Here is a 23,028-nt window from a genome sequence, read left to right on the forward strand (position 1 = left end):
CCCTGTTGCTATTCTTTATTCCTGCTGCATGGTTTTAAGAGTGATTTCAAATGTGTGATTTGGCTGTCAATTAATGGTCCTCAATGTACAGCTAACATGGAGTTTGGTCACCCCAATTTCCACCCCCTCCTATCGGAGAAAGATTCATTGTAAACGGAAGAGCTGTAAAGTGTCTAATGGTGAAAGGCTCAGTATGGTTGGAGTAGTAAGGAGAGTAAGTGTATGAATAACAATTTTACCATGCTTTACCCAAAAAACTTTTGGCAATTTAGGAAACACTGGGTACTAAGCAACTGTAGTATGAGACTTAGTACACATGATAATTGTAAAAACCGCCCACCTACGGAACAAAAACTGGCCTGTGATATCTGGGGCTTGAGCATCAGAGACTGCTTGAGATCAAACAAAGGAGCATTGCCAATTTAACTGAAAGCTCCTTCCATGACAAACTTATTCGGTTGCCAGGGCAAAAAGATGAATCACTGTGTTCACATCCCAGTACTTCCCTTCTGGGGGTTGAGATAACCTGATTCCCCAAGTAATCTGCATAAAAACGGATGCTCCTCAATCGGAGAACCATCCACTGTAAATGTCCCGACGAGATCGCCGAATGGAAGGTGTTAATGGAGCTGTATGCCAAACCTTGTTGGGCTAGACCCGGCAGAAAATGTAGGTTATGAACTACTGCAGGCGCCCACAGGATCACAGCCCCTTTGCAGACAGACACCATCTCGTCCAAAAGGACCTGTATCATTTGACAGTGCTGTCAGACCATGCCTTTGACAAGAGCCCTTCAGCGTGGGCCGAAAGACCTAGGATCAACCATCTACTTCTGTAATCCTCCAAGCCATCAGCCATAACGAGCCATCTAGGACCATCTGTTGTGGATTCTGATCCTGGTTGAGAAAAATCACTGGAAAGTGAGAGGGATTGGAAAATCCCATGAAAGTTCCTGAAGAACTGGAAACTACACTTGCGACTTCCAAATCTGAGTGACTACCACCTCCGCCTGTTGCCTTCTTATCGGAGCCAAAGCTCTCGTGATTATCGCAAATGGCAGGAATGCATACTCTTGCTACTTTCCCCAATCCTGCAAAAATTAGTCAGTTGCCACCGCCAGAGGGTCTAGCCTCCAACTGAAGAAGTGGAGTAGCTGGCGAACCAGTCTGGAGGCAAAGAGATCTACTGAGAAAGGCCCCAGTGGGCTTGAAGCTTGTCAAAAACATCCGGATGCAGCTTCCGTTGGCTGTAATCTTTAAAATGACATGAGTGCCAATCCGCCATTTAGTTCTCCTGACCCAGTATGATATACCGCTACGAGGAAGATCTGCGGGTCCAGATATGACTCTCATAATTTCATTGCCAAGTCGGGGAGAACTTTGGACCGGGTCCCACATGGCTGATTTCTATTCTGGATGGCTGATACATTGTCCATTTTCAACAGAACACATGATTGAATTATGTCCTTGGTCCAGCGCTGGACCGTAAAGGACCCTGCCAGAAGCTCCAAGCCATTGATGTGCAATCTCTGCTCTTGCGTAGACCTCAACCCGCCGTTAGAAAAAACTCCACACTGAGTACCCCAGCCTGCTCTGCTGACACCGGATTCTATAAAGAAGTTGGGAACTGAGTCGAAAATCGCTCTGCCGTTCCACGCCTCCACATCACAGATAGAACCACAGATGGTAAATATAAAAGACCTCTCCACAAGTGCTCTGCTTTCAGTCTCTGCAGCTCCTGGTAGTGCAGTGGGCCTGGGAAGATGGCCTGGATGGGCAACATACCAACCACCCGTGCAATCTGTCTTATGGACACCCTCTGTTTGGTCAAGGTCCTGCGCAATTCGGGCCTGATCCTGGAGATCTTCCGAGAGGGAAGGCTGAGAGAGGCCTCGGTGAAATTTGACGAACTCTAAAAATGCTGCTCTTTGAGAAGGTACCAGACGGGATTTCTTCACATTGATCACCAAACCCAGCCTGCTGCAATTGTCCCGTTAATTGCTGGGGATCTCTATGCAAAAAAAATATCGTCTAAATTCACGAAAAGGCGAGCACCTTGCTCCCGCAAGAACTCCACGATTGGCCTAAGTGCATTTGTGAAACACCACGGAGTGGATGATATACTAAGGAAAAGTGGTAAAATGAAACATTTGCTGACGCCAGAGGAACTGTAGGAACCTCATGTGGTGAGAAAAAATTGGAATAACAAGATAAATCATCTTTCAAATCTAGTCAAACCGTCCAGTCTGAAGGGTGCAAGTCCTCCTGAAGGAGATGCATCCCTGCCATTTTGAAATGATGGTACACCAGCCAAGCGTTGAATTAACGCAGATTCAGGACCGGCCAGTCTGCTTTGTTGAAAACGAATATAATATTTACAAAACCCTACGGGTGAGGAGAGGTAATGAAGATAGCTAATTTCCTCAGGAGTGAAGAATCCTCAGTGTCTACTAAATCTGCTTAGTCTCTGGAAAACTGAATAGGTCTGGGGCGTGTTTCATGATATGGTTGCCCGCAGAACTCAATCCGGAACCCTTGTACCGCCTGTAAGACCCAGAAATCGCTCATAAGTGTCCTCCAAATGTGTACAAACTGTGCCAATCAGCCCCCCCACTCTTAAGAGGGAAGAAGAGACACTTACTGGAATTTAAGGCAGCACCTGCCCCTCTGAAACCTCTGCCTCGTGATCTTCTACTACGGGTTGGGTAGACGTTTCCATAGTGGATTTGATCCTGGAACTGCCTGCGCCTGGAGCTTTGCCCTCTGGAACTTTGTAAGAACTGGGTGGTCGAGTGGTCCCTATCTCGCCTGGGCTTACGGAAAGCCTTTGATGAAAATGCCTTTTTTTTTGTATCTACAGATTTCCTGAGCTCCTTTAAGTGCTCGCCAAGCAGCAAAGAGTCCCCCGTGGGCCACTGACCCAGCATCAAAGTACGCTAAATCGCCTAACTTGGGGTCCACCTGAATAGAAAAACGAGCATCTACGCTCCGTGTAGAGTGCGCAGTTGGCATTGTCCAGGAAAACCATCTCTTGTTGAGCCCAGCTAGAGTGTCTCGGGGGGGGGGGGGGAAATGAAAGTGCCCGAAGTGTTATCTTCCGCCCTGTCCAGGATCCTGGTAATGGGACCGAAAGCATGCAGAAGTTTGGCCTCCAGGATCAAACTATCCCTTTCTTCGGGTCTTTAAAAAACTTGGTTCAAAATGTGGCCATCTTGGGATCTAGTTCTAGAGTTTGCTCCACCTTGCTTTCTTAAGATGGATGGGGGCATTCTGTCCTGAAGGAACTACAGACCTCTTTCCCCATAGGGCTTCTTATTCTGCTTGCCACGTAATCTGCCACTTTCATGAACTGAGTCCACTCTGATGACCTAGAGTAGAGAACTTGCTCTGGGGCTCACTTGTATGATCGACACACCTCTAGAGAGGTCGACCTCTAAGCTGGTGAACTGAGTTCAAGCCTCGGCAACCACACTAAAACATCCTGTGAATCTGGGCAAATCACTTAATCTCCCTGTGCCTAACAAAAATGAATGTGTCCTTCTGTAACGAAACTGGTGCTCATTTAAATCGCTCTGGCACCTGATTTCTCGGGTCTAGTTTGCGCTATATAAAACTAAAGGAAAAATAACCGGAGCTCAGAGGTAACTGGCAGAGGTGAATGCTGCCAAGGTCTATATGGACCGGGCTCTTCATCAGTGTCACCTTTTGTGCATCATCCCCCAGCCTGTTCAGTTGGAATTGAAGGTGAGGGGGCCTTTGGCAGGGGAGTGGTGCTAGAGGGTACCGTAAGCAACTGGTTTTGCTCCAACAATGCCTCCCATATATGGTCCACTCCCATCTTCCCAGGGCGTTTGGCTGCACCAGGTTATTCATCTTGTGTCTGCACCGCAGCTGTTTATTCTGGCGATGGGAACGGTGGAGCTTAAGCCCACTTAGCACATTCCTGTGCAATTCGCCACGCCAGGTGCCTCTCCATAGAAGCCATCACCTATTCCACAGCCCTCTATATGGATGCATTGACCGCGTTGTAAAACCTATCATCCCAGGGCAACTCAGCCAAGGGGCCATCCTCCCATTGCACATACGTTTACAGTGCTAAGGGGGGGGAATGAGGCAGAACCTTCAAAAATGCACCTGCAAGCTCTTGTGTAGTGTAAGGAAATAGCCCCTCAAAGCAGACTATGAGAACCTTTAGGCTGGGGGGCACAAATAAGTCAATAAAAGTAAAAGTGATGTAGTGCTTAGAATGCTGTGGACGAGTGAGTTAGTGGGGGGGGGGGTGTGAGTGCTACCGGTCCGGAGGGGTCCAAGCCCCTGGCACAATGCCCTTCCTGGGAAAATATCTTAAAAGGTAAAGTCACCTGGGACCATTTTCCCAACATAAGAGCATACTACCACTGATATTCAGATCCCACAGGTGTAATAGACCAAGAAAACCTACCCTGGCACCACGCAGGGTGTTTCTCTACAAACTCCAGCTTCACAGCCTGTACAGACCCTCGCGACCGAGAGCGTCACTCTCCAAGGGTAGGCAGTGGCAAGGGGCAAACCAGCGCTCAAATCTGGAAACCTGAGAAATTCCAAATTCGTGCTTTAGGAGCATAGAGCAATCATCACTACTACAGCCCTATCTATTGGCCGGTGGGCTACACTACACTCTGCAACCAGGGAAAACTGAAACTTTCGTGTAGGAGCATGTGACAAGCAGGGCAAAAAATGCCGCTTAGCTTTGCTAGGAGCATTGAAGAAAGAGGAGTGCCAAGACCAGACAATCGATCAACAACAAAATGGCGTCGGACTGTCCACAGTCCCTATGGACACGGGCATGCTGTTTGCTTTGGACAAATGGCGAGAGCAGCCATCTTTGTCCATGCAGACGTGTGCATGTAAGCCTTTGTGAGTATTGGTTACAAAAGGCACTTGCATGGCGAGAACAGCGCATGCGCTGCTATCTCCAGGTGAGACCTAAAAAATTAACTATACGGGAGATACTGCCCCCCGATTGGTGGATGGAGTGGACTTTATTGTTCTTTGTTTTCCCAATTTCCCTGGTGTTTATTGTAAATGTGGTCTGTTTATATCTTTAAAATAGCTGCTGTGAGAAAGTGAAGAGTGCTGCATAATCCGAGCCTCCAGTCCTGACATAGAATCACTGCTCTGTAGTACCAAACTATACCGCCATCAGTTACTGGCATTTGGACTGAGGTGTAGTAGAATAATGTTACATTGTACCATATGTTTATCCCTCAAGGGCACCGTCTCAGAGTAAGAAATTGTATTTTGGCCTGTTATCCTCTTATTGTTGAGTAATGTTGCCTTCTCCTTTTCTCGCATACTCTGATGCCCAGCATTCAGAGCCAGCGTGTTTATGAACTTTTCTAACATGAGCTCACCGATTCAGCGTAACTGCTGCTGCTTCAAAGGAAATTGCCAGATGGAAATGTAAAACGAGTAGTTTTTGTGGGTTAATTTTTCAAATGAAAATTATGAAGTGTGCACTGGATTATTTTTTATTTATTGTGGATCGGCTTTAAAATACCAGTTTTTGGTGTTCCCTAGAAAATAACAGCAGTCAAACTATTTAAAGGGCTCTCCGCTACAGAGCTGAACGAGATAGGAATTCAGTTACCAGATTTACGTAAAGCGGGTATGTAAATATGCTAAGAAATAAAGGACTGTAATAGCTCAGCCCACCGATTGGCTCCATTTGACTTTTGATCAGGTTGAGGATATCAATATACTATCTTAGAGGTCATAAAATGCCATAAGACATGGCAGGTTTCACACAAAAATTATTGGTTAGTGTTTCCCATGCTGATCCGATGAGTGCATTATTCATGTTCAAATTTTTTAAAAAAAGTTTTAAGTGATTAACTGAGGTTTTTTAAAATATATTTGGCAACAAAGGTGTAGATGCCATTTCTGAGTTGTAGTTTTATTTATTGATATGCTAGGCAATCACTTTATGATGAGAACTGCATTCTATGTGTAAAATAAGCCCAAATGTTCAAATTGTTGTAAAATACATGTGATTGTTGATACGAAACCAGTGGCGGATGGCATATACCAAGGGTGGAGAGGCGCAGGGACACAAAAATAAATAAAATACACTTAACTTTCTATGCGACATCGTCCTCCTTCGGTCTTTTGTGAAGGCAGGCTCCAACGCGGGACCCAGCCAACTACCCTAATCAATCGTGGAGCTGCTCTCACCAGCAAGAGAGCAGCGCCAGAATTGGAAGTAGCGGCCTCACTCAGCGCTCTCAAGAGCACTGGAGGCCTGGGCTTTCTCTAACCCTGCTGTCTAAGCTAGGTTAGAGAAGGTTAAAATGTGCACGTCTGGCTGGCCGATGCAGGATGGCCATCCAAAGAGACATGCTCATTTTAAAGCGCACAGCTCCCTGCTGCCACTCAACGCCACTGGCCCCACCTGCCACTCACTTCGGAACAGATTGCTGAAAAATAAAATGCTAATAAATAAACTTTTATCATTTTATTTTTCATCTCTCACCTGGGGCTTTTCTTTGTGGGGCACAGACGTTCCTCCGCTCCAACAGAGGAGCCACCCTTGTGTGGAACATAACAATTGAGGTTCCTTTTTATGATAACAATGCCAATCCACAGGGTAAAATTTTCAATGGAGGATAGTTCAAGACCTGCCTAAAATAACTGATATAGGGATTCCATTTTGTCCTGTGGTACTGAATCCAGCTGAGATTTTTTTGCTGGCTACAGCAGATGCAGAATTGTTTACAGTGGTTGATTTGTGTTCAGCTTTTTAAAAATTCCTAATCATGAGGGTAAGTCAATATCTTTTTGGCATTCAGATTTAAAATTAAGAATCCTTGTTTGTTGTAGGATTCCTCAAGGGTATACAGATAGTCCTTCAATATTTTCAAGAAGAATTGGACAGTTAAAATATGCCTTTTGATTCAGTATTCGTGCACTACGTTGATGATTGCAACTACAACAAGAGGCCTGTAAGTTTAGCACAATTACCTTATTAAATCATTTGCCTGAAAATGGGCATTGTGTCCCCATCTAAAATAAAGTACTGTCAAAAGGAAGTTGTTTTATTTGGGACACCGATTTGAGAAATGAGTGAGTAAAGTGTCCAAAGAACAGATTTCTGCAATTCTGAGAATGAACCCACCGACGTAAAGAGAATTTAGAATGTTTCTAGGAATGTTTGGCAACTGTTGACAGTGGATTCCTAACGTTTCCTTGATTGTGAAGTCTCTACAAGGAATGACACACTGTGATGTAGGTGATCGGTACCCTGGATGAGTGCATGCAAGCCTTCCTGGAGGTAAGACACTCGCTGTATACCACATCCGCTCTACGAATGCCTAATTATGAGAGAGATTTGTATTTATTTTGTCATGAAAAAGGGTGCTCACTTCCTGTGGTCACTCAACAGAATAGATCTGGGAAGAGACAAATTGCACATTTCTCTGCAACACTAGATCCAGTAGCTGCAGCTGTTCATGGTTGTATGAAAACATGGCTGTTACTGATTTGGCATTTGTACAAAGCGAGGCAGTATTTGTGGTGTACTGTGTTTATTTATTCATTTGAAACAAAGTATGAGAAATTTATTTTAGCAACTGAGAACATTTCAATAAAAAGTTGTAATACCCCGAGTACTGCTACGGTCTTGTCCTTTCCAAAGAAAGATGCTGAGAAAGCTGATCTAATAGAGTGTGATTATTATATTGCTTTGACAGATTTATGCACAAAGCCAAAAGCTGATATCCAAGATGTACCAGTTGTCTCACTTTATTTTATCTGTGTATGGCCCTTGTCTAATACTATCATGGAATTCTTCAAGCATCATGTGCAATATACTGTTTGCACATTGCCATATGTTTTGGGGGGGCATCATAATGGTGTGCTGGAAATGATCGTTTGTGTGGTGTACCCCTAGGTTTTTGCCTTGACTGTTTGTGCTGGCTGTGAAACTCTTGACACTTTTTTTTCCTGGCTAATCATTGGTTAAGTGCCGGTTCTCTCCCTTTCATCATGATGAAATTGGCATATCTTTAATTGTCTTATGTAACTTGACTATTAGTCCAGTTGGCTGCAGCACCCATTGTAAAACCCAATGAAGTGACAGTGCTGACATGACTAAAGGCCTACCTTCTATAGCCCAGCTGTGCAGTTGTAAAATTGCAAATTCAACCTGTCAAACTAACCCCCTTTTACAGGCCTAAACTTTCTTTTTAAATATTAGGTCACCTCTATGTAGACCTTACTGCCCAGAAGGCAGATCTCATGGTATTTAAAAGTAGGACATGTCCTTACAGCTAAAGGACCCTTAAAGCTATTTCCAGTGTAGCACGGTTGGCGGTTCTTTAAGGAAGCATTAGAGTATAATAAATGTAAAATCTCCAGCTAGGAAGCAGCTATAAATTTCATTCATGGACGTATTACAAGCTCAATTTACTGGTGAAGTAAGATTTGCAATAAATATTTTGGTCTGCTTAAAGTCTCTGTATGTCCATGTGCAGGAACCCAAATTGCCACCTGGCAACTGAACAGCTCCCTTAATGAGGTGTGAACTTTCTCCCATAGCTGCAACAAACACCTTGGGTGAACTGTTTCTCTGGCAGAATGACCATTGGTCTGTGCACAGGAACTTCACTTCAAGGATATCTACCCTGTCAAAGCAAAAGTTAGTGGATACCTGGGTAGGACACTCTTTTGTCCAACCAGCCAAGCAGGCTCCAATTCCAGTGGGAGGAGAGGAGCTTCCTCCAGAACTTGCTTGGAGTGAGATACAAATAGCAATACATTCCTATTAAAAAAGTTAATGTACATTTTCTGTCAAATCCATTTCACACTCATGTGAACTTGGGATTTTATAAAAATAAAGCATCTCAGGATGAAAAAGTTGGCTGGGGGAGCAGGATGTACACAAAATAAACTTGACTTATGCTGATCAACTGATGAGAGATGCATGTTGCCAGATTCAATGTTACTGCAGATGGTAATGTATATGCAGGGACCTACAGCTGTAAAACATGGTGGCATGGTAAATCCATTAAAAGGTGGTTTAATCCTCAATTTCATACTACTGAAGAAAATTTGTGTAAAAGGTGTGTAACATTCCAGGAGGTAAATGTGGGAAAGTGGACACCAGTGACTGAGTCACATGGTTATATCAGGTGGTCTTTTCCCAAAGCTGCAGTTGGATTTCGTGGAAATGCCACTCTGCAGTGGTCTGTAATATATTCTAGTGATAATTTGTTTGTTTTCAAAATTGATTGAAACATTTTGTAGTAATGGTTTATGAATCAGGACTCCGACGAAGTAGTAGGTTTAGAAGTTTATTCCAGGTAGAAAATAGAAGCATATACCGAGACCCCACCAGTAGCAGTAGGTTCCTTGCTCAGCCCAGCTCTCAACTGACTCCTAAAGTCCACCATCCCAGCATTCCAACACATCACATGAATGTTAACATTCCACAGGATAACTAGACTGGCTTAGCAGAAATGCAAGAGACTAAACCTATCCAACTAGGAGATGACTCTTTGACTGTAACAAAGCTGTTAATAGAGTTAATCCCAAGAATCGGTTTGACAAATTAGTATAGATAAGGGAACTCATTTTAAAAATCATACCATAAGAATCCAAAGTAGCACTTAAGAACAAGCCAAAGTTTAATTGTAGTTAATATCATGAAGAATTAGATGTAGAAGAAAGGGCTAATACTGTTTAGAAAGCAAGATTGACTAAAGTATGTTCTTCAACATAATTGAAATGGCCAGATGCTCTTTCTTTAATTCTGCTCAGTTTTAGAAGTACTCCACATAAAAGGGGCCATCGCAACATGCAATATTGATGAGGAGAGCCATGAGGATTCCTGGTATTCCATCATCTGGGATTTTGAATATTACTGATGCTATGGTGCTGAAATTATTGCAAATGTTTGGCTGATATGGCATGCTCTATCTTTCAGCAGGAGTAGCTTTTTAGACCTTTAGCAAGCAATAACGCCTGCCACAATCCAGAGCCTTTGAATTGGGTCATGGTGATGCATGTTAAGAAGTCCTATCTTGAGCCCTCATGGAATGGCCTTACCAAGACTTATTGGCGTGGAACACTGTGAAATGTGGAGATTTGCAACATTCCGTCCATGTATTTCACACAAAGTGTGGACTGCTGATGAAGCAGTGATAACCGCTGCTGATTCTGAGTCCATTTCAAGTTCCCAACCTGGATCTTGAGGAGGGAGAACACAGAGGGAAAGTGGAAAGAGAACAGTAAAATCAGAATCAAGAAAATCAGACTTTTAAAAATTAAACTCAGAAAAATCCAGCAGCAAATGAGTGTTCCAGTTTCAAATCGGATCTTTTAAAAATGTGACATAGTAGATGGGAGGTAGAAGATGACCGCTTGATTTAAGCTGAATGATCTGAATGTGAGACATAACTTCCTGTTATAAATACTAGGAAGAAGCAATGAAAGATTTGAAAAACAAAAAATAAATCAGAGTGCCAAACAAGAAGTACACAGCTCCTGAATAGGCATGTCTGATTAACATTGTGCCAAAAGAGACCTTGATCTGTGAGTTTTTGGATTCCGTTTTTAAGAATCTCCATTGGGTGGCACATGAACTAAAGATGAACAACATCAAATACATTTCTGAAACTTTGAGAGCATTTTTTAAATTCGATTTTTATGATTTTAAAGTGTGCTCACATTACTTTTAGAATAAGAATTATTTTTGCCTGCTACTTTAGAAATATGTCCTCATTTCAAGAGTACATTTTGCACCATCATAGATATTAGCTAATGACGTTTTTATGTCTGCATAGTTTAACAGTTTCCTGTCCACATAGCTTTGAAGAACGTTTCTGATTGAATCGGTTTCTTGGAATTTAAACACATAATTGAATAATATTTTTTTTTGCTTCCTTTCAAGGTTTACATGCATCTGTGACTGAAACAACTATTTATGTTAATGCTCAGGCAATATTTAGTTTGACATTCTTTGGAGAATGTTTAATTTTTTTTATAGAAAATTAAGAGAATGTAATTTTAGCAAAAAGATAGTTTCATGTAAAGAAACTTTTTTTGGTTCTTTAATACATTTTAGAATGTATATTTTGATAATACTTAGGAGAACCTTACAGACTAAATATTTTCCTACTGGGTATGCTTTAGGTGCTTTAAATGATACATAGTATAATAATTTTATGAGTTTTTAAATTAAGACATTAACCACGTTTTGCCTTCCATAATCTTAATTGATAATAAACCTACAAGGTTTAACTTTTGATTTAAATTTGAAATCCACCCACAAGTTTCCATTTTAATTATGATGTCCTACAACACCTGTCTTTCAGCTTTCTAAGATGCAGTTCTTTTCTATTTGGTACTCCTGGAAGTAGTTTCAACATGAATGCAAATTCTATTCTGATACTTTTTTGCTTTACATTTATGGTCATAAAAGATTTGAATGAAGGATTGCAGAATGTTTATGCACAATTTAGAAATGTTTCTAAAGTACCTGAGAGAACTTGAGCTTGCTTATGTCAGTGGATCATCTTTTGACACAATACAAACTACTTTGTTGCAACATTTATTATGGGGAAAAAGTGTTATTGGTCACTATTATGTCACTCCATAAACCTGTTGATTTTCAGAAATGATCATCTATGAACCTTAACCTATTTGTTAGGTAATCATGGAAGTTTAGCGAACTCCTCCTTTTCTATCTAGAATAGTTTCCCAGTTTTATTTGTACCAGAATATGTCTTTACTGGTTCATCAATCACTCCACACTGTCAAGTTTCAAGCTATATCTTAGATGTGAGAATGGTCCTGTGGTTTTACTTGGATGGTATCCTAACTCAAAGCATTTTCTTCCCTAATGTGTAGTATTGTCCACGGGTTTCTAAAAAGCTGTTACCATGTAAAGCAAAACAGTTTTCTGAAGGTGAAGCAGTTAATATTACCTGATCCAGTAATGTGGCTGACCGTGATAAATGAAAGGCTAAGTGAATCATTTTACACTTTCAGAAAGCACTACTCTAGATTTGGTTGCTAAAGCAGATAGCATTATGGAATAAATGGCTCTTTAGTTTTGTCATCTTCTTCTTTAAGGATGCCATGGTGGTTCTAAGATGTGCTTGCTATCAAGTTCTGCAATACTGAATGAATATATGCCTAGTTGTAATGCAAGAATTTTCATTGTAATTTTAAATACCCTGTTGTCCTACCCAACTTCAGCATTGTTAGTATCAAATTAAAGATTAAGGATCCAGTAGCGGCCTTCAAGTCCTATTTGTGTAAAGGATAATGATAACTATTAGAATTGTTTATTTTCCACTTCCTTACGAATTCTGGCTATCATACTGCATTATTTTTTATTTTAACTCTTGCAAATTTGACTTGTTTGCCTGTGAAGTAAAGTTGGATTACATGCTTTAATATTTTATGTACACTTTTTTCTGGTAATTTCATAAAAAAATTGAAATTTAGAAAATTTAGCTTTAGAAAGACAGCTCTTGTATTCTGAAGTTACAAATGCCACATAAATATTTGATTTTCATAAAGATTCATACAATGTAGAACTAGTATTATGAGTAAATAACTTTCCTTTCCTTACCAACCCAACCAGTGGAATTAAGTTATATATCCTGCATTTGGTTTATTATAGGAGGATGTGCTTGATGCATATCAAATATTTATTTTTAATTTTCTATCTGTATGGAAGGATAAAATAAGTACACGGGTCATGTACTACGGGATTTTTGGTATTTGAAGGCTAGATATGCTGATGTTTAATCAATATTTATAGCTGCCAAAGTAGATTTATTAAATAAGCAACAGAATGACTGACTTTTTCAAGAGAGAAAGGGGGCAGACCACAAGCCCCATTATCTGCTGTGGCAGGATTTGCTGACAAGCCAGCTCGCACCTGGAAGCGCTTTAAAAATTGGGTCCATGTGAAGAGTAGGCCCGTATGCACGCGGCCGGCTGTGGCTGAGCTGGGTCCCTTTTCTTGGCTTTTCTGTTTGAGGCCCAGCTGGAAGGTATTGAGGTACCGACTGAATATATATTTCTTTTGACATTTTGTGACTGATTCTGGACTCTTAAAGGCATTATGTATATTTTAGTCCAAGTTTAGGAGTATCAATCCTGGTTAAATACTCACTATCTTTAATCTTACATTAGGGAGGCGAGCAGTTGGAGTTATACATAAATAAATGAGTTGACGAAGGTGACTGTTATCTTCTTCTTGTTTGGTTTTGGAGACAAGTATTGCCTGAGCAGAAGGAATCTTGACAAGAGAGCGCACCATTAATTCCTCTCAACTAATGTGATAATCGAAAAATCTGTCATAACTTTGGATATTGTTGATCCAAGTCTGTCCAGAATAATGCTATAGAAACACAATTCACTCATTACCACTGATTAGTGGAGGTCCCAAACCAGATTCCACTCAACTGCAAAGAGTTGCCACTTCTGACTGTTCTATGAGACCTAGATCTCCAAATGTATTGTGTATGGGTCTAACTGGTTACGTAATGCCATTGTTAGCCACTTCTCAATCCCCACAGCTTGTTAAGAATGTATCTGGTACGAGGAGATCTTTACCACATCAGCCTGTAATAATTCCTCCACAAAATAAATCCCCTCTAATCACTTAGACTTGCCACTAGAACATACTCCATACACTTTTGTCTTAACAGGAGTACCAATATTGTCAGAAGGGGTTAGGGAGTATAGCTATAGTCTTGATAATAAAGCGGACTCTGTCAATTGTGACAAATTGTGGAGACATGGGAGTAGAGCCCCCTGTGGTTCTTTTATACATAGGCTCCATTCAGATACTATAGTTAAGATCCAACATAGTACCAACGGGGAGAAAAGTCTGTCTATATTATCTTCGGAAGATGTTCGACAAGGCTATATCCTTGCCCCATTTTTATTTCTTGTCTATAGCACCCGGTTGGAGACATATCTGCTTGGGAAAAAACTTGATTATCCCAAGACTGGAATTTTTTTATTGCATCTCTATTGCATTCGGATGATGCTGTCCTCATTGTAAGGACAGCAAATAGTCTCCAGAAATATTTGGACTGTTTTGTAGGTTTTATGGCCTCTTTGGATCTTACAGTAAATCATAAAAAGTCGTTTGTCATTACCTGGTCTGAAAAGAACAAAATCTAAAGTATTTGTGGTCCAGGGGAATGATTGAGAAGGACAATAATTTCTCTTATCTGGGAATTGTTTTTAACGCTCCGTTATCATGGGGCTCACTACTAACTTTAAGTGCACTGCAGACAGTAAGAGTAGCGGAGGCATTGTTTAGATTTGCAACCCAGCTGGGCCAAAAGCCAGTGAAAGAGCAGTTGACTCTTTATGGGGAAAGTGTTGATCCATCGCCACTTATGAGGCTGGAGTCTGGGGTTAAGCTAATTGTGTTTAGCTCCAGTTAACTGAGAATGATTTCATTAGAAGACTTTTGATGGTCTGAAAAGGTGTTCTAACTCTTTTTTCTTATCTTGAACTGGGTTTCAACCTAGTTGATGACCGACTAAGTCTTGCCCCCTTGTTGTTATGGGCCAAGATCTGGAACGCTCCTGAACTGGATTTTGCTAGATCCATTATATTGGATTGACAGTCACATGCAAATATTCAGAGTATTCCATGGTTTAATTATCTCAAGAGTGTTTCTGAAGCGGCGTTTGAGTGAATTATTTAATAGCCCCACAAACATGTCTCATCAAGCCAAAACTATTATAAAAAATGCCTTTGTAACTTGGACAAATTAATTCCATTTGCAGGCATTGAATCTGTTGGAATCCGTGAGTCATTTAGATTTAACTACCAGGTTTGATCATCCCCGTTTTTATCTTATTTGACGAGATTTTGTCTTTTCCTGTCCACTTCTTGGTCACTTTTTCACAGTAATGTACTTGGTCTGCTCTATGTCCCTGTCCATGTGACAATCTTACAATACAGAGCACTGTGCACTTACCCTTTTTTGTCTGTTGTATAAATCAGTCAGAGTTAAATATTTATTTCTGATGTTAAAGTCTTTACACCCTGTTCTTTCATTGAAGGTTACAGGTTTCTACTTTATTTGAATTCAATGGCCATTTGTTGTGCAGTTTTACATTTTATAAAAGGATCAATTGTATTTAGAAAGAAATATGGCTCAGGGGGGAGGTTGGTGCATTATGTATGGCTTGACCTAAAGCATTATTGAACGAAGGTGGTGGTTGTCAATGTAATATTTATTATGACGACTTTGTTTTAAATGTTTGTATGATTAAAGTTTGTATTTTGTGCTTTTATGATTCATTTAAATCGAATAAAGTTTGAGTGACTGACTTTTTCAAGACCAGAACCAATGCACTTTGCTCAGCATTCTCACAAATAGCCATAAAAAAAGTTTCATCTAAACTGAGGCAACTAACGTTGGTATAGTGGGAATTGATGGCACATTTTGAGGATATCCTCCTCTGATAAAACATTAATGTTTGTGTTGCTTCATTTTTTTTTTTAGAATGCTGGTGGTGTCAATGGAGTAGATCTTTCTGTATTGAATGAGGCTCGCAATGTGTTAACTGACCTCTTGGCTGATCCTGCTCTTCCTGCGCAAGTGGTGTCTGCTCTTCGAAGCATAAGTAGCATGATGGGTACTTTCTCAGGATCATGCAGACCAAAAATAAACCCTTTTACCCCATTTCCTGGGTTTTACCCCTGTGCTGAAATGGAGGACCCAAATGAAAAAGAAGACCGAAAATTGCATAAGGTTGGCTATAATGCAGTTTCTCTACGTTTACTCTGCTGTTGATTGTTTCAAATTTCTGCTATGTTACTAAATATTGTACTATGTGATGCATGTATGCACTTAATTTAATTTCTCCACTAATAATCTTCTTACAAAGGCTGTCCCATTGTACCTATGTTATACATTTAAAACTCAAATCAAAATGCCTGACTTTCTCTTGTGCGCCATGTGTTGGCATGCACCACTTCTCGAAATGTTACTTCAATATTCTTCATTTGAGTGCTAGTCAGGGTCCTAGATACCATCACTCCTGTCTTGCAGAAAACAGCCTCAACTTCCTTTGATTTTTATGCCTTTTCTTACAGCCCTTATCCGTTTTATCAAAAAAGTGTTGCTTGTTTGCAAATATCACATTTGCTGTGGTGTTTTACTGTTACTTCCGAGAGTAGCAATTTTTTTTTATAGTTGTATGTTAATTGGGGAGATTGCCTAGCTACTAGTTAACACCTGTGGAGAGTCCCCCTGCCCCCTCCATCCCTCAACCCCACTCAAGCTGCAACCACAGTTCCGGTCAGGGTGAAGTCATGAACAACCCCAGATTAACCTGTGCTCAATCCTCTGGTAGCTTGGCACAAAGCAGTCATGCTTAACTTGGAGGCAAGGTATAAATGTGTAAAAAATAATTGTGCAACATTTCAAACCGTTAAAGTGGAAACAATACACAAGTAAATTCTCACACCAATTGTTGTAGGGTAACAAGAATGAAGACAAACTCCTCTTTGCTATGCAAAAACAACTTTTTACTGGCACGGCAGGGAGAAGACTGTCTTCACACAAGTAAACAGCTAGTTTCAATTTGATGCTTCACAGGCAGCTATTTTTATACACAGTTAAACAATGCTAGTTACAAAAGTTCAAACTGTGAATTGCTAGGCAGTTACACATTAGTTATGGAAAAACATGAGGTCACATGTGACCCTAGAGTTTAACCTAAATCTCAACACATCCTTTATTACAGTTCTAACAATGCTTAAAATAAGCATTTTTCTACTTTTAAATGTATGTGTGTTTTGATTGAATGCATATGTTTGTGCTCTATCATTGTGCTCCTAAGACCTCTTATCAGATTTCGTTTGTTCTTGGCTAATTCAATCTCCTGATCCCATTGTCTAATCCTGTTTCACTTTATAGGAAACACTGAATACATGCCTAGGTGCCACAAATTCATTCAAGCTTGTCAAACACCGGTCTTCTTTTAACTATGACCTTAAAGGTCATGCACTCTGTTCTCAAGTAAACTCTTCACCTTTTTCTTCATCAGCACAAGGTTTTGGCCTGCATTGCTCTTTCTCCACTTATAGTTGTGTGACACTGTCTGCTGTAGCACTGTTTCCATAATTCATTTCTTCTTTAACATTACCCCATCTAGTTGATATTTTAACTACCTGATCTAAACTTGGTCTACACTTGGCATTAAGTGATGTGTGTTGCCCTGATAATCTACTACATGTGTTGGTGTCCTAACTGGAAACATCCCTCCTGCCTTTTTACCAATCCTTCTACAACATGCTAAGCCTTATTGTATAGCACTATAAATTACTAGTAGGACCACAATACCTGGCAACAAGGCTCCCAACAGTTCTGACATCCAGCATCGTAGAAAAAAAACACCTTGTAAACCATTTATCTGGGGCACCTCCTTAATCTATAATTTTCTTCTATAGATTGTACAAAGTTTGTATAGCCTCTCGGGGAGCAGTCTACGCAGAGTCTCTTCGGTATTTGCCCCCACATGCCACCAATCAATGCTGTCCGCATGCATATAGATGTGCTGACTTCATCGGCCTGCTGGATGGTGCACACAGAGGAGCAGGTAAGGCTGCTCGATGTATCCATCCAATGCGCCCCCCTGCCTCCCTCATGTGGGGTCCTTAATCTTCGGAGAGGATTTACAGGAAAAGGGAGAGTCTCCAGTTTCCTGCGATGCCTTTTCCAATGTGATTCTGGCTAATGGATCGCAGCTTAAGCAGGAATCACTGGATGTCAAGTAGGCTTATCCCCACCCCCATGTAAGTTATCCTCCTACCTTTCCAGCCAGCACCAGTTTTTTAAGATTGACACGTCTAAGTCAATAAACATTCGATTTACTGGTGGAGTCCCCCAAGACTCCATACTGTCTCCTGGAAACTTCAAGCTTGATATTGAGACGCTGGGTGCTCTGCTCACAGATCTCAGAATTCTCTGCCATGCAGATGATACACAGCTCTACTTTAAAGTATCTTCCGTTTTAGACATCCAGCCCTTCAAACACTGCTTGCAGATCACTCAGACCTGGATGTCCAGTCCTTGCTTGAAACTCACCCCAACCAAGCCATTCTTGTTGTTTGCCAAGAAAACTAAACATGATATAGTACAAATCTGCCTCATAGACATGAACCTTGATGGCTTCAAAACCACTGAATGCCAGGCCACTTAGATTTTCCCTTGATACCAAACTCACCATCAAAGGAGAAGTTGCCAACAAACTAAGACTGTCTGGTACCAGTTCTCCCTCTTTTTTAACCACATGGCTGCTGGGCGTTTCCCCCCCCCCTCTGTGCTGGAAAATGCCGTTTTAGTGGCACCATGACGAGCTCAGCTCGTCATCAGCACACGACACCCGTGAGTGATGACGAGCTGAGCTCGTCATCAGCATCGAAAGGGTTAAAAGTCAAACCTTTCCTTCCAGATACCTTGTACTATTGCATCTGGATGATGGGGGCATGCTGCATACTACAGCATGTATCATCCAGGACCTGAAGAAATAAGATCACATCACCCCTATGCTGATGGAACTCCATTGCCAGCCTGAGCCATCTTCAAACCCAGCTGCAACCTTTACAAAGCAATCAGGACCAGCACTCCTGTATACTTGGAGACCTGCTCACCATCTCTAGTGGATCTCTGCACACCGTATGCCAGGACACTATCAGAGAGCAGACTAAAATTAGTAAAAGAGAAAAACAAGATGACCGATCCTCTCCATCTATGCACCAAGATCTGGAGCAGACTGCCCCAGTGCTGCTCCAATTAGGAAACCGTGAAGACTTGCTTCTTTAAAGAACACATCACAATGCATTAACCGTCCACAATCTTGCTGACTTTACGCTTGTCTGCTTTCTTTTGGCTAGGTTCACAACATAGAAATACCATATACATACATGTCCCTGGGTGTGTGCCTGGTCTCTTTGTATATTTAGCAGACTTTAAGCAGGCTGGCAGTGGCTATGCAGAACTGGCTCAAACCTGTTTGAGATGCTTCTGTTCAATGTGGGCATACTTTTTCTGTAAAGCTGTCTCTAGCTTGAGGATTTCTGCATGCGGTGCACTCTGCTCTCTGTCACTCCTTGTAGCAATCTACGTCCTTGTTGCTCAAATTGTGATAGCTTCTTAACTCGGGGACTGTGGCTTCAACTTCTGTCATCGAACATTCATAGGCTTCCATGATGGGTTGTAGCTAGCAGCAAGGAAGGACTCTGAAGTTAGGAGGAGGATCTGCTCGTTGTATCAAAGATTGGTAATACTGATGTGGCCTCTGAAAGCTATTACAGCACGCTCACTGCAAAGCACTGCTCCACCTCAACTTCTGGAGCCAGATGTAGGGTGTTAGAAAAGGAAAATACTATAACAATGGGAGGAGCATCATCTTTAGGTTGGTGCATCAGTCTCCTAATAGGCTTTATGACCAGCAGGGGCTGCATGGGATATTTAATAATATCACAGAAGCTCCTGCTCTTCCATCAGATTTGCACTTGCACTTGGAGCACTAGAGCAGCAGTACATGTGCAATGAATGCCTTGTGTGAACAGAAGGACAGCTTCTGTGCTTCACGTTTTTTAAACGATTGGCTGGTGGCGGGCCAGAATGTTGCTTAACCTGTGTGCCTGGTAGAAGGATATTGTGTTGTAGGGCCCACTGAGAAGGGATATAGCTCACTATCTGGAATAGCAGCCCATGAAGAAAGCCATGTGCTATTCCCTTCAAGTCCTGGCCAAAGCATGTCTAATTGTAATAGTAGTGCTGTTCAAGCAAAACTTTCTCCTAGCTGCCATTTTGTGTTGCTGTGGAAGGTCATTGCTTGTTTGAATTGCAAGTCGTAATCACATACTCAAAGAACTACTTTGTGTACCATCACCGAAACCTTAATGATAAATCAGTATCCCAGTATAAACATCTGCAAAATGTCAGGGAATTGACGACTATCCAAGAAAACAGCGCATCACAAACACAGCCAAGTCAAAGACTGAATGGGCCTTCCAAAAACATGCACTTTTTTAAAAGAATCTATGACATGAACTCCCGTACCCAGGCCTAAGGAGAGTTTCTGTTATTCATTGACCGCGTTGAGGATCTCTGCAATGCCAGTAATTTAATTCACATTGGACATTTGCTAGTTGTTAGCATTGACCTGTTATTACTTAAATAAATACACCAAAAAACATAACTCTGGCCTCCTGGTGACCTCTTATCTTCCTGCCTGGGACCATAATAACTGGCAATTTTCTCACCTCAGCAACCTTGACCAATCTATTTTGAATGCTTTTGTGCTGTTGCTTCCCAGTTATGCTTGCTCTGTGACCTGTGACCTTGGTGCTTCTACACCTTTTCCGATTGACTACACCCTGGGCCTGTGACAAGTGGAGGTCCAACTCGTCCTTTTCGACTGAAATTGGGATCGTTCATTTTTTTTTCTTCTAACTTGGATCTTTTCCATTTATTAGCACAACATTAAAACATTCTGATAACAAGTCGTTTTTTTCCAAAGTGTACCTTTAAAATTCCTTCTCTGTGAGCTACTTATGTAGGGCGTGCATAAATGTGTATGTTCAGTTTCATTATATTAGATGTGATTATTGTTATCTATTTGTACAGCGTCTCATGCAAAATTCATGGCACAGATTACTTTAATAATATTTACGGTTGCAAATGGAGTTGCATAATGGTCGGTCCGGGACTTACAATCAAGTCAAGAAAATGGAGATTGTTAGACCTGGCATCATTGGCGTGAGTCTCCCTTCCATTTTTGATGGATTGCCTCCTCTGTTTTGATAGGTTTTTGCTGGTTATATGTTTTGTGCACTGTGCCACTGCTAATCAGTGCCACAGTGCAAGTGCTCCCTATGATGTACTAATTAGTGATTCCATGATTGGGTTATTTGATGTACTTGTCAGACCCTAGTACAGTGCACCATGTGTGCCCAGGGCTTGTAAATCAAAGGCTGCTGGTGGGCTTGCAGCACTGGTTGTGCCAGCCACAGAAGCAGCTTGTAAAGTGTGTCTCAGGCCTGCCATTGCAAGGCCTGTGTGCAGTTTATTACTGCCATGTCGACTTGGCCAAGTGACCCACTTGCCAGTCCCTAAACCTTCCTATTGCTTCATGAATAAATACATATCAGACACCCCTATGGTAAGCCCTAAGGCAGGGTGCATTGTGAGTATAAGGTAGGACACGCTCTGGTGTGTGTAGCTTGTCCTAATAGCGAATTACAGCCATTTTCGTTTTTCACTATTGCAAGGCCAGCTGTTTTCCATAGACCAGAATGGGCAGTTAGATTATTACATTCCGATAATCCTAACTGACTCAGGGAACATGGTAGAAATTCGATTTTAGTATGCCTGAACTCAGAATAATAAAATACATCTTTTAGTAAATGTGGTTTTAACATTCTGTGTTTGAAAATACCACTTTTAGAAAGTAGGTATTTACTTCCCTAACTGTCCAGGCCTGCCTCTGCTAGGTTGTATATTTTTTGTCTGAGTTTGTGAGTGACAGTGCTGGGGTATTCCAGGAGACAGGCTGGGGCAGCCAAGTGGTGAATGGAGAGATCTGCATCTAGATGGGAGGGAGGAGTTGTACCTGGGACCTGAATAGGGCTGGGCCTTCCCTCTACAATGCTGGCTCCACCTCCTGTGGTGTGTCTGATTTCTTTGCCCTGCCCTGTGAAAGGAGAGAAGGAATCATGTCAACAAAGTGCTTGGGAGCTGTACCTTCCCTCTCCTGTGCTGGCTCCACCTCCTGTGAGGCGGCTGATGTCTCTGCCCTGTACAGTGAAAGGAAGGAGGGAGTCATGTAAACAAGGTGCTCGAACTGGTTCGGACTAGGCAGAGGCCTCTCTGCCTTCAGAGAACAAAGGATTTTGGGGTATAAATATTGGGACCCAGTCTCAAAAAATTAGATCACTTCTGGAACAAGAAACCTTTTGCCAAGGAGAAGAACCAAGGAAGCTGCAGGAGTTTAACTGCCCCTCTGCCAGTGTGCTGTTTGCTGGGTTGGCCTGCAGTGGTTGCTTCATTGCCAAGGAAAGGAGAATGAACTTTTTAAGGACTTTCATTATCTACGGAATATTCTCCAAGGGCTTGAACTGTGCTTGCCTCCTGCTGAAGGCTCAGGGACAAAAGACATAATCTCCAGCTCCCCTCTGAATTTCCTTGCTTGAAATTCTACCTCCAGACATTGGTGTGTCGCTTGGAGCTGGAAGCGCGACACATTGAGAGGAAGCGTGTGGCTACCGCAGCTGAAATTGTCGCATCGCCGTAGAAGCGAGCCTTCGCCGCATCTCCCTGGAAGCGGGTCTGCGTCAAAGCTGCCTGCTGTCGCATCACTGGAGAAGAGTGACGCCATTGAGAGTCTCCATCGCATCACCGGAGAAGCGTGTCGCAGGGCCTGTCTCGGCTCCAAAGTACCGTGTCGTCGCAAGGCCGCCAGGGCGTCTATGCATCGTCATATCGTCGTCGCTTCAAGGGCGCCATCTTCTTGCATCGCAACCGGATCATCGCATCAAGGTGCCATCTTGCGCATCGCAACAGGCCCGCAGGCCGAGAATCGACGCATCAACCCCGCACCGTTAAGAATCGCAACACATCCCCTACTCTGTGCAAGCATTGAGGCACGATGTATTCTTCCCCCTGATCACTGAACAGACACATCTCTCCTTTTGCAAGCCTTTTGTTCACTTTGCGTTACGCATCCAGGTACTTTGAGAACTTTGTCGCATTTAACATCAACTTGAACTAAGCAACTTTTATCATCTTTAGGTCATCTTTAAGTATAGTATTGTGCATTTTTGTCGTTTGTGGTCTCGTGTTAAGTCTATATATAAAGAATACTTATTTTTTTATAAAACCTGTGTTGCGTCTATCTGTAGTGTTTTCACTGTATTACTGTGTATATTCACAAGTGCCTGACACACTGCCTCTGAGATAAGCCTGTCTGCTCGTGCCAAGCTACCAAGGGGG

At 41.9% G+C, this 23,028-nt stretch overlaps 1 protein-coding gene across 1 annotated transcript in view; it reads left to right on the forward strand.

Moving 5' to 3' along the window:
* Positions 1-23,028, forward strand: part of PDE3B (phosphodiesterase 3B) — a 1,395,287-nt gene that overhangs the window by 400,792 nt on the left and 971,467 nt on the right. Inside the window, exon 3 of the mRNA XM_086956022.1 lies at positions 15,526-15,774. Within this exon, the coding sequence (XP_086812148.1) occupies positions 15,526-15,774 (249 nt within the window). The remainder of the gene's footprint in view (positions 1-15,525; positions 15,775-23,028) is intronic.

The sequence above is a fragment of the Lissotriton vulgaris genome, chromosome 2_1 (genome assembly GCF_964263255.1).
Source record: "Lissotriton vulgaris chromosome 2_1, aLisVul1.2, whole genome shotgun sequence".
Lineage (NCBI taxonomy): Eukaryota > Metazoa > Chordata > Amphibia > Caudata > Salamandridae > Lissotriton > Lissotriton vulgaris.